The sequence below is a fragment of the Onychomys torridus genome, chromosome 6 (assembly GCF_903995425.1).
Source record: "Onychomys torridus chromosome 6, mOncTor1.1, whole genome shotgun sequence".
In the NCBI taxonomy this organism is placed as follows: Eukaryota; Metazoa; Chordata; class Mammalia; order Rodentia; family Cricetidae; genus Onychomys; species Onychomys torridus.
Window position 1 is genome coordinate 95,200,740 of NC_050448.1, and position 13,207 is coordinate 95,213,946.

General features: G+C 35.2%; 1 protein-coding gene across 4 annotated transcripts in view; it reads right to left on the reverse strand.

Annotated features, from left to right (window-relative positions):
* Positions 1-13,207, reverse strand: part of Ptbp2 (polypyrimidine tract binding protein 2) — a 65,722-nt gene that overhangs the window by 36,752 nt on the left and 15,763 nt on the right. For all 4 annotated transcript variants that reach the window (XM_036189522.1, XM_036189521.1, XM_036189519.1 and 1 more), the window contains exons 3-5: positions 12,086-12,161; positions 6,800-6,972; positions 5,690-5,833 (exon numbers count right to left, since the gene is read on the reverse strand). In XM_036189522.1, coding sequence (XP_036045415.1) covers positions 5,690-5,833; positions 6,800-6,972; positions 12,086-12,161 — 393 coding nt within the window. The remainder of the gene's footprint in view (positions 1-5,689; positions 5,834-6,799; positions 6,973-12,085; positions 12,162-13,207) is intronic.

The following is a 13,207-nucleotide window of genomic DNA, read 5'->3' on the forward strand; positions in this document are numbered from 1 at the left end:
ACTTGTAAAGACACCGGTAAGCCACAAGCCATGTGGCAAAGTATAGACTAACAGAAATGGGTTAATTTAAGATAGAAGAAGTAGATAACAAGCAGCCTGCCACAGCCATACAGTTTCTAAACAATGTAAGTCTCTATGTGCTTTCTTGGTTGGGTCTGAGCGACTGTGGGACTGGCGGGTAAGAGAGATTTGTCCTGACTGGGCCAGGCAGGAAAACTCCAACTACACATCCTGAGTGAGGTAACCCAGACCAGTAAAGACAAACATGGTATATACTCACTCATAAGTGGATACTAGCTATAAAATAAAGGCTAACTATACTACAAGCCACAGACTAGAGAGACTAGGTAACAAGGAGGGTTTTCATGGGGGACACCCAGATCTCCCTGAGAAGGGGAAAGAGGAGTAGACTGAGGGCAGGTGGGGATGAGAACATGAGCAGTCATTGTGTGTGTGTGGGGGGCGGTTAGGGGAGAAGAAGGGGGAGAGTACTGAAGAGGACTACTGGGAGGGGGTACTTTGGGGTCAGGTGGAAGCCTGGTGCAAGGGAATCTCCTAGGAGACTAAATGGAGGACCCCAGCCTAGACTTCTATCAATAGTGGATAAGTAGCCTGAACTGGCCATCTCCTGTGACCAGATTGGTGCCTGGCCCAACTGTCATTAGAGAGGAGTTATCCAGCAACTGATGAAGGCAGATGCAGAGACCCACAGGCAAACATTAGGCAGAGCACAGGAATCCTGTAGAAGAGAAAGGCATGTAGGAGCCAGAGGGGTCAAGGACACCATGGGAAAGCTCATGCAACCAACTAACCTGGGCTCATAGGGGATTGCACAGGCTGAATAGACAACTAGGGAGCCTCTATGGTTTGACTTAGGCCTCTGCATATGTTACTATTATGTAGCTTGGTCTTCTTGTGGGACTCCTAACAGCCACAACAGGGGCTGTCTCTGAGTCTTTTGCTGGCTTTTGGGACCCTATTCCTCATACTGGGTTGCCTTGCCCAGCCTTAATACACGGGGAGGTGTTTAGTCTTACTGCAACTTGATATGCCATGTTTTATTGATACTCATGGGAGACCTGCCCTTTCCTGAATGGAGACTGAAGAGGAGGGGATGGGGAAGAAGGGAGAAAATGGCAGGAAAGGACTAGGAGGGAAGAATGGGGGGAGGCTGTGGCTCTGCGATAAAATAGATGATGTAAACATTTAAAATAAAAATAAATTAATATAATATACTCTCAGAAACATTTCCAGATATACCGTGAAGGATATTTTCAGTGTTTATGGTAGATAATACACCGTCCATACTGCAAAATACACCAGTATTTAACTTTCATATTATCTTAATGATCTGACTAATAAATAATATAAATACAACTAAGTGATAAAAGAAAAATACGAAAGAATATGCCTATGAGAGTAAAGAAGAAAATCCAGGGTTCACACAGCTCAATACTCAAAAAGTCAAAACGCACATCTAAATAAACATTGTTTAAATGCTAATTAATAATTTGAACTATAAATGCATGAATCAACATAAGGAGCTCAAATGAAACTCAGCATTTTAAGACTGCAACTACTTGATACATTAATACTATGGAAAATAAAGAGACCCTAAGAGCATCATTTCCCTACATACATTTATCTACAATGACAGCATTAAATAACACAATTAACATCTGCTATAAATTCACATGTATTTTGAAACTATGAAGCATTAGATCACAGCATGAAATTCAGTAAATACAAAAGGTGGAGTTTTCCCCTGCAACTCTGTCAGGGAACTTTCCTTTCCTACACTAATCTATCACAATACAGACTGTGGCTATCTTCTCAGAGATGAAAAAAAAAAAAATCAATATAAAAGCACATATTAATTCCATGCTTTTTCATAAAATTAATTACATTAATTATGCTTATTCATCATTAGCCATTTCTTTTAGCTTGACAATTATGATCTCTCATAGTAACAAATGACTTCACATTTGTTTTAATACATGGAGCACAGTTAGCTTGGCAATCTAGATTTTATGTAACATTTTCAAACTATTACATATACATAGAAAAGGAAGTGAATGCCATTTTCTTATAAAATGAGAGTAAAATACCACAAATTGAACTTGTCTGAACAAATATAACCTCCCAACAAAATAAATAAATAAATAATAAAAATAAAAACCATTCTACTTTGGTCTAGCTTCTTTCAAGAAACATCATTTTACGATGTATGCTTATGCTTTGCAGATACACAGAGTTTGTTCATTCTTTTTGGCCATAAATATTCCATTAAATGGATACATAACATCTTCCTTTACTGCTGCACATCTGGGTCATTTCCAGCTTTGGGCTACTACAATGTAATGGTTGCTTCATTAATTTTCTTTGCCTTTTGATTCACGTAAATTTTCTCAACCACATAACTAGAAGCAGAAAATATTAAAGAACATGCATATGCTCAACTTGAGCTATTTCAGTTTTCAAAAATGACTCTACCTATTTACATTCCAGTTACCTATACATGAGCACTCAAGCTTCCTTGCATATTAACTCAAACATCTGTTATTAGTTCTTTTGTCTATTTGTTTAGATAGGTCTTTACTACATTTTCCAGATTGGCTTTATCAACATTACATCCACAGGTGAGAGCAAAATGGCAGCAAAAGACTTCAAGCAAGAGAAATCTCATTCAGTTACAGGATCAACTCATTACTTCTGAGACAGAAAAATAGGCAAATAGATGGCCATAAGGAAGGAGACACAAACAATAGTTGTTCTGGGCCTTTATCTAACCAAGCACAGAAAGGACAGGATGCAGAAGAATAACTTAGTGGGAATCAACACAAATAACTGTCATCTAAGCGACCAAAATAGCAAAGATTAGGGAGGAAGTACATAGGTAAGTATAAGAAGTGAACTGACAGGACTCGGTGATTTAATAAATGATTGCAATAGAATTTATAATTAAACACATATTAATTTGCCTCTCTTCTATTATCAAATATCAAAATGCCTATAAGTGAATAAAATGTACCATATACTAAACAATAGGCTGAGAATGATTTTTATTAAATCCCAAGAACAGAAAAATGAATGAAAACAGACTAAGGACACAGTGAGCACACAGCAAGTTGTAAATTTATATATAATTGGGAATTATACTAACAACAACAACAAAAAAAAAAAAAAAAAACAGGCATCAGGGGAGCAACTGGCAGGTTCACAAGACAAGAAGCACAAACACAGATTAATGGGAAGTCTAGATACTGAAAAAGCAACTCAATTCTTGTTTCGGACTCATCACATCAACACTAAAAACAACAAAATCATCCCTTGAAAGAATCAAAAGTCCTAAAATGCATACTTGTTAGTTCAAAATAAGTATCTTTAGCAGTGGCGGCACTATCATGACATCCAATTCCTCATTACTTTAATCTGGGGGAAAATCATGTGAGTCAAAGAAAATTCTAATTGTGTATTCTCATCTATGACTAAAAATAAAGAGCAAGGAAAGAGAGTAAGGACAAGACTCAAAGGTAAAACTGAAGGAGAGACCACTTCCAAGAACTGCAATGTTCTTTCTGTGCCAAACTACAACGTAAAAATAGATGACAACAAAACCAAACACTAAAGGGCTTTGGAAATTAAAAACTTGACTTAATTTGAACATTCCTTCTGTGTGTAATCAAATAGACTAGACTAAGTGATTTATTCCCCAACCACTTGGAAGTTCATTTTTCTAAAGTCGCCCTCTATTTGGAGCTTTAAGTAGCCATCACTACTTAAAATTATATATCTAGAGACTCCATATTTTTGTCGTCCCCCCCCACACACAATTTTTTTAGTTTTTTGAGACAGGGTTTCTCTGTGTAGCTTTGCGCCTTTCCTTGATCTCACTCTGTAGACCAGGCTGGCCTCAAACTCAGAGATCTGCCTGGCTCTGCCTCCCGAGTACTAGAATTAAAGGCATGCGCCACCACCGCCTGGCTTTGTTCCCTTTCTTATATATTTCTTTCTTTTAAATCTTCTAGAACTGAAGATGGAAGGCATAACCCAGTGATTCAGTGCTCAATCACCATGTTTAAGACCTTGGATTTAACTCACTACATAAATGAATGATGTGTTCAGAATTTCAAAAATTAAAATAATAAATAAAACTGGAATAAGCCTCTTTATTAAGTATAATAAAGTGCATATAGAAAGACATGCAGTACATGATCTCACATAGAGAATCTCACATAATCGAAATCATAAAAGTATCAAGAAGAAGATTGACTTTCAGGGCAAAAAGGATGCTTAGAGGATGATCTTTGGTTAGGATAGGTCTGAGTGGTCTATGACAAACTATGAAAACTACAGCTACTTGTATTATTTCAAAATATTTTACCCATTCTCACCATAAGGAAATGAAGTATTTCAGGTGGTAGAGAAGTCAATTTATGTCATCTGATTACCCACAAAGAATGAATATAAAAACATTACACTGTACTGCATAAATATGTACATTCATGATTTGCCAATTGATAAACAAATGCAAAAAATCTCAACAAAAGGTACAGAATAAGTAATTCTTTTAGCATACTTTCTAACTTCTTTGATTCAAATGGAATAAAATCTTTGTTACAAACTAAAACAATAAAAGCATATGGTATGTTAGCCCCCTATCCTTTAGGCAAAAGTTTTATAGTTTATTTCTCGTAAGCTATTAAAAATAATTCCAACTCACTTTTCACAAAGTGAAGAAAATCTACAAGAAATGAAAGTTTTTGATGTAACAAATAGCCAGATACACCCGAATCTTACTGAAGCAAATATATACAATAAGCTTTAAAAACACACTGTATTAAAGAAAATAAGAGTCCTTAGACCATTATTATCAATTTAAATTGTTTGGGTCTAAAAGCATTCTTATCTATTTTAGTATTAATTTTAAACATCTTCTGTATCATATTTTCATAAGCCAACATTCATATAGTCCTTATTCTTAGTTTTTCTTAAGGAAATTAACACTTTTTTTCCTTTTTTTTGAGACAGGGTTTCTCTGTGTAACAGTCCTGGCTGTCCTGGAATTCACTCTGTAGACCAGGCTGGCCTTGATCTCACAGAGATCCGCCTGCCTCTGCCTCCCAAGTGCTGGGATTAAAGGCATGTGCCACCACTCCATGGAAATTAAGACATTTTTTTAAGGAATAAAATAAAAACAAAAAACTATGACGATAAAAGAGCACAAAGTCCATCAGAGGCACTGCATCTCGTAACTTCAGTTTAAGCAGCAGAGCACTGCAATTTATACTAACAAGCTCCATCTCATCACGCCTCTCCAAACTCTCCGGCTGCCTTCCTGCACCTAACTTCTAGCTCCAGCTGTGACGACAGATGATTGCCAGTGTTTGTTCCTTTTGTTGCTTGATATTAGGGACTTAAACCCAGAGCCTCAAACATGTTCAACTAACCCTTAGCCCTAGTTTCCATATTAAAAACTTAAAATGTTAACAAGAAATACCAATCTCTGACAAAGTGTTTAAATAGTAAAAGTAATCTAATATTAATTTAGACCAGAAAATAAGTACCAGACTAAAATATTTTAAAGATAACAAGAAAATGCATATAGAAACTATTTATTTTCTATTAATAGATACTATTTATGAGGTTCTTAAGATGCTATCTATCTTATGTCCATATACACACTCACTTGGTTTAATGTATTGTCTGTCTTTAGTTCTTTGTGGTTGGAGTACTGGATGTAAATCGGTTGGTTTCGGAGATGAGGTGTCACAGCAGAATAGTAATTAACCATAGTAATAGCTGCTTCCTCTGTTGCCAGTTCCAAAAATGCCTGAAAGTGAGGTTAGAAAAAACAAAACAGAACAAAACAAAAAACTATGAATTAAATTTTAAATAAAAGTTACAAATTTTAACTCAAACTCAAGTATCTATGTAATCTAGTCTGCTAATTAAACATTGCCTAAATACAACCCTCAATTTACATTTCAGTATTCTAATAAAAAGAATTTAGTATTTTATTTAGGGCTGAAGGAGGTTAAAAGAGCTTGTTGCTTTGGACCCAGGTTCACACACAACATCCATGTATGGTGCCTCACAAGTGCCTTAAACTACAATTCCAGGGGATGTGACACCTTTGGCTTCTGTATGTACCTCTACTCACATGCATATATCCACACACATATAAATAATTTGAAAATAATGAAATATATCTAAGAAATATTTTAATTTTAAATATACAATTAGAGATAAATCAAGCAATTCCCCTCAAGAACAAACTACTTCTATGTTTCATCTATGATTTACTACACCCCATTAATCTGTTTTCTAACAAAAACTAGAAAAAAATAAACATTTTCTAGCATCAGAATTGTATTATTACTACCCTAAAGGTCTCATTTAAAAAATATAAAGAGAAAAATGTGAAACAGCCAGAATAATTATAACATTAGCTGTACTTTAGAGAATGTTAAGTTTCATAAATTCTCCTAAATAGAATCATTAAATATTTTAAAACAAAATGTCATGCTTAAAATACCTGGATCCTACTGCTACTGTTACTATTTACTGAACGAGTATCCAAAATTTAAGACTGATTTCTACTAACACTACCAGATAAATAAGCAAGATGCTATTAGTGACCCTGGTTTCTGCTACTAAAACAAACAAACAAACAAAAACAAAAAGAACAAGCTTTCTTTGTAAGTTTGTCAGAAAATTAATCTTCTCATTAGGTGACAGATAAATCATTCTGTGTAGTCTTGGGTTTAACATGCTAGCAATGGTTGTAGAACTGTACCTGGTTTTTTCCTTTCAGCATAAGGATGTTGGTCACCTTCCCAAAAGGTAAACCTAAAGCAATGACTTCGGTTTCAGTCACTTCACCAGGTAACTTTCGAATATGAAGTACACGAGAAGGCGCCCCATCCATTTTATCTTCTCCTTTAAACTTCTTACTATCATTACCGTTGGCTGAAAGATATTCAGAAACACTCTACATTTCAGTAAGACAAAAATACATGATTTTCCTTATTTTTATGAAAAGCTAATAACCTTAAAACATAGGTGAATAAATATGAATTCTTGAAAAATTTAAATAAGACTTACAAGAATGGAGAAATTATTAAATCAATTAAAGCTACCATTTAGCTATGTGCAGTCTACGTAGAGAGAATGAGTAAAAATATTAAAATTCAATTTATACAGAAACTGTCCAATGACTAAAGTACATAAGTATATTACCATTTAATTCTTGTTACAGACTAACAGATACTGCAAGCTCCCATGTGCCAAGAGATACATTCCAAAGCCCCCACTCTATATCTATATAAACAGCTAGAATAAGCTCAACAGGTATTTTTTCTTTGTTACAAGCAAGGTTTAATTTACATTGGGCACAGTAAGAGCTTACTAAGAACAAATAATAAAACAAAGAAACAACAACATAATGAAGTAAAAGTATGCACTTTTGAATCATTTTTTAAAGTAGACTGGCACTATCCATTTCATAAATAAATTTGCCTTCATTACAAAGTTTCACCAAAAAATAAAAACTCTCTGTAATTACAGATGCATATAGATTAGATAATATATCATACAGAATTGTTTGTAAGGCATCTCTACATCTGATTAGTTGGTCATAACTTACTAGATACTCAAGTGTATTTCTAAGACTTCAACTGACATGAAAAATCCTTATACATGCTAATTTATTCATGAATACATTTTAAAATAAAATTTAAATACTTTATGATGCCACATTGTACACATGAAGTCAGAGGACAACTTGCCTGAGTCAGTGTTCTGCACCATGTGGGCCCCAGGAATCACAAGCAGGTTACTAGGCTTGGCAGCCAATGCCTTTACCTGCTGAGCCACCTCAGAGGCCCAGAAGTCACTAAGCATACCATTTATCATGTATTACTCAGTCCCAAGACACTTTAAGGACAGTTTCTACTTTAAAAATACAAACAAATGAAATTTTAGAACTACTTCTACTGGAACACTTCTCTTAAGTCATAACCTGTTTCCTATTTCAATCTAACATCAACATCTTAATAAGTGAAGACAGTACTCTCATGCTAGACCCTGTTGCTCTGGCTTCTATTGTAATTAACTTCCTCACAACTGCCTATCTAAAATTGTTGTTTGGTCAAAAAATTCTTAAGATCTCCTATAATTCAAATTACCTTCACATTAAGACAGAGCACTTAGGATAAAAATAATGATTAAAAAATGAAATAAATAAGCAACTTCATCTTTGAGTCTATCACTTTTCTGGAGCAGTCTTTAGGAACTACCACAGACTCTTTCTTTTTTAATTAATCTATTTTATATCCTGACCACAGTTTCCTCTCCCTCCTCTCTCATTCCCTCCCCCTTCTCTTTGCCTCCCACTCCAATCCACTCCTCTCCTCTGTTTCTTTCTGTTCAGAAAGGGGAAGGCCTCCCATGGGTGTCAACAAAGCATAGCATTATCAAGCTGTAGTAAGACTAATAAGCACCTCCCCTTGTGTTTAGGCTGGGAAAGGCAAACCAGCATGAGGAACAGGTTCCCAAGAACCAGCCAAAGCATTAGAGACAGGCCTGCTCCCATCATTAGAACCCCACAAGTAGACCAAGCCACACTACTGTCACACATATGTAGAGGGCCTAGGTCGGACCCATGCAGGCTCCCCTGGTTGTTGGTTCAGACTCTGTGAGTTCCTAGGAGCCAAATTAGTTGATTCTGTGAGTTTTCTTGTGGTGTCCTTAACCCCTCTGGCTCCTACAATCCTTCCTCTCTCTCTTTAGCATATTTCCCAAGCTCCACCTAATGTCTGGCTGTGGGTCTCTGCATCTGTTTCCATCAGTTACTGGATGTAGGCTCTCTAATGAAAACTGGGGTAGTCACCAGAAATGGCTGATGACTGATCAGTCACCAATCTCATCACAGTTCAGGTTACATATCCACTATTGCTAGGAGTCTTAGCTGGGGTCATCCTTGTAGATTTGTGGGAGTTTTCCCTTGCACCAAGTTTCTACCTGACCTGGAAATTTCCAGTCATCTCTTTCAGCACTCTCCTCCTCCATCCAATCCTCAACCCAATCCCTCAAGTTCCCATCTTCACTGGCATCCAGTCTACCCAGGAGATCCATGCATCCCTCCTTGAGCCCAACTGGGGACTATTGACCCTCTCTTACTGGATCTCTTTCAATTACCTGAAATTTACTGTTATTTTATGATCCAGAATACACCATATCATGATGAACATCATATATATATATTACAGGTTGTTCTGCAGTTACACAGTATACTTTTATAAATATGGGTTATTACACCAAGTTGACAGAGTCATTGTTCTAATTCTCTATTGTATCCTTTTATTTACAGTGTTAATGTTTAAGCTTGTCAATTTCACTGGGTTTGGAATCATCACGGAGACATACTTGTTATATATACTATGGTATATTCTGGATCAGTCAATATGATTTAGTTTTCATTTCCTACAGTATAATATTTATAAACTCACTATCTATAGACACACTTTATTTTTGTCTTCTATTTTTCACACAATTTGACTTGGAAATTCATCCCTACATCTGTATCAATAACTCACACTACAGAACTAATCAATACAGATTGTACAAAGAGTACATGATGCCAAAACAGGAATTTATCCATTCACCTGCCAAAGGACATTCAGGTTGTCTCAAATTTGGACTAATATAAATACAAGCTATTCAAAATTCACATATTTTTTGTTTCAAATGAACTTCATTTATTGTGAGTAAACACGTAGGAGAGAAACAGCAGAATCCTACAGCTAACTTTAACTTAAGATGCTGCCAAATAGAGAAAACAACCTAGACTGACCAGGAATTGACTCCCTACTTAGTGCTATGCAGCCTGCTGGTGGAGAAAAGATATCAATAGTCTCATCTAGCAATAAACCTTGCAGGCTATAATACCAGCCTATATAGGCGCTGCAAAGTTCCCACATGTATAAAAGCAACCTAGCTAGTACCGAAATTTTGATTATGACTCCTACACCAAATTCTGTCTGCCTAAATTTGTATAATTTCCTTTCCTTCAGGACTTATGCCCCCCAAGTCCCACATGTTTAGCACTCCAGTCTGAGTTTCTTTGACTTAGGGAAGCCTCTCTGCTTTGTCTGTGCAGTTGTGGAGGCACTGTGTTTCACAGCAGAAAGCCAGAAGGAGCACGAGGCTCACTGCAGGTGTTTCCTTTCATTCAAGTTCATACTTTCTGTTCGTCAATTATAACAATCAACTCTGGTTTGGAAGACGACTGGAAAAAGGATCAAGGCTATTACAGTTACTCATGTACAACCATGGATATTAATTTGAAAAGTATTCCTAGTACCAATTATTACTTACTATAAATAAAAAACCTGACAAAGCAGAGTTGCAGGTATCTGAACTTGCTTCTTCATTATCAGAATCATGGCACTATGATACTGTTTCATAAATGCTATACAGAAAAATAAATAATACATACTAGAAATTCATCTTTACATCATCATATTGCAGTTAGCAAATACTTATCATTTTTAATTAAACGAAACATTAGAATTGTATATGTGTACATCCAAGTGTATCAAAAGAGTTAATGGAAAAATATTTGTTTATTCCATCCCTTTATGATCTTTATAGAAAAAAAAGAAACTGGTTTCAGGAAAACAGGTGTAAAATGTCAAGTTTTAAGGTAATTTAATCTAATAATAATAATAATGGAAGTAATATATTCAAAATATAGTCTTACCATTCATAAACTAAAGTCTCAGATTAATATATATTTCTTTAGACATTAAAATATTATTTCAGATTTACCTAATAAAAGTTCTAATTGTGGAGATTAAATAAATCCTCTTCGATTTTAAGTAGACAACAAAATGGAAATTCAATAAAATATCATTAAAGCAAAGAAAAGAATAACTGCACAGAAGACAATTGTGTAGGTCAACTTTGGATTTTGTATTTATAGCATAGACAGGAGGGTCTGTGGTATAATATAATAAAGAAATATACACAAAATTTAAAAATATAAGAAAAATGCAAAAATGAGGCCTGTGAGAATGTGTTCTACTTTTTAATTAAAAAGAAAGTTTTAAGACCAAGTTAGTCTAAGATGCTCATAGTCTCAACTACATGAGAGACTAACACAGAGGGGCTACTTGTCCACTTGAGCCTAGGAGATGAAGGCCAACCTGGACACAGTGAAAACTGTCACAGAAAAAAAAAGAAAAAAGGAAGGGAAGGGAGGAGGAAAGGAAGAAAAGCAAATAAAGGCTTTTGAAAATATTGACTACAGAATCTAGATAAGTCTACAACCCAGATTTGATCACTTTAGTGTACTTGTTTAAATAATGTGAAGGGGTAAACAAGTAAGAATAAAGAATTTGTGTTACTTAAAAACAAACAAAAATAATTTTTTAAATAAAAAAATGTACCATAGTTAACAACAATAAGAAGATAAGGGTAAAGTTTTAAGACCGGGTATGAGTCAGTGGTAGAGTATTTCCCTGGCATGTGCAAGCGCTTGCTATGGAACAATCTGCATACTGTAAATACATATCACTTTCATTGGTTAATAAAGAGCTGACTGGCCAACAGCAAGGGAGGATAAGGTGAAGTGGGGGAGAACCAGACTAAGAGAATGCTGGAAAGGAGGGGGAGTCTGAGGAGATGCCATGAGACACAAAGCAAGCAGGATGGGAAGTACAAACATGAGGTAAATGAGCCTCAGAGCAGCACATAGATGAACAGAAATGGGTTAATTTACTTTATAAGAGTTAGCTAAAAAACAAGCCTGAGCTATTGGCCAAGCATTTATAATTAAGTCTCTGTGTGGTTATTTGAGGAGCAGCTGGCAGGACAGAAAAATCTACCTACAAGCCCTTGAGTTCAGTCCCTAGCATCACAATAACAAATAAATTGAATCAGATTTAAACTCCACTTGCCCACAAAAATCATCAATTTCAAGATTTCAAAACAAAAGCCATTCTGGCCTAAATTATGCTTTAGTTTTAACATTCTGCCCTGGAAAATAGTAAATGAGGGCTGCTAAGGCAGCCACACTTACCTGTAACCACCATGCCACTCATATTAGAGTTGGGACTACTGAGAACACTGCCTGAGAGTAGCTCGTCAGATCCTCTCTATAAAAAGTACAAACAAATTACCATAAAACACTGTAATTAAAAAATAATGCAAAAGCCTATCTTTTATTTCTAACTTTTCAACTACTGCATATGACTGAATCCCTAAAATAGTGGTTCTCAACCTTCCTAATGCTACAACCCTTTATTTAATAGTTAGTTCCTTGTGTTGTGATGATCCTCAACCATAAAATTATTGTTGCTACTTCATAACTAATTTTGCTACTATTATGGATCATAATGTAAATACCTGATATACAGGATATCTGATATGTGACCTGTCAAGGTTATGACCCACAGATTCAAACTGATGCCCTACAACAAAGGATAACTTCATCCCTTTTTACTCTCCCATCTACAACAAGTGAAAGTGTTCACTTCCTTCTTTTACCCAAATTCCAAGTAAAAAAGTATAAAGTTCCACAATCAATTCTTTAAAAGGCCACACCTCAAATTTTTATCAAAAAGAAAGAGAAGAGTAGGACAGAGGAGATAGCCATTCTCAAAAGCATTATTTGAATCTTTTATTCTACTAGTTTTGCTCATTCAGATAAATCAGGTCTTTAGGAAATTCACACTTCAAACCTAGGGAGCTAGTCATCACCATAATAAAAAACAGGCATAAATATCAGCAACTAGAACATCGAAGACAAAAGCAACATCTAAGGAATGAGAAACTTCATTGCACAAAATAAAAGAGAAAGAAAGAAATTGACTCATCTCAAAATTCTTTAGTGAAAGGTTATAATGTCTTTTATGTTCAAATCATTCATTCATGTCTTATTTGAAAATACCTGTATTTCATAAAAATATACTTCACTAGACTAACATTTAAAGTAAATCAACTGTTTTGTCTACTTTAAAAAGTGTGTATTTACATAGATGGACATTAATATTTAAAATAAATAACACTGGCTGATTTAAAGAACTTATAATAAACTGAACACAAAAATCAAGAAATTAAAATATAAAATAATTTTTTTTTTTTTTTTTGTGGAGCTGGGGGTGGAACCCAGGGCTTTGTGCTTGCTAAGCAAGCACTCTAC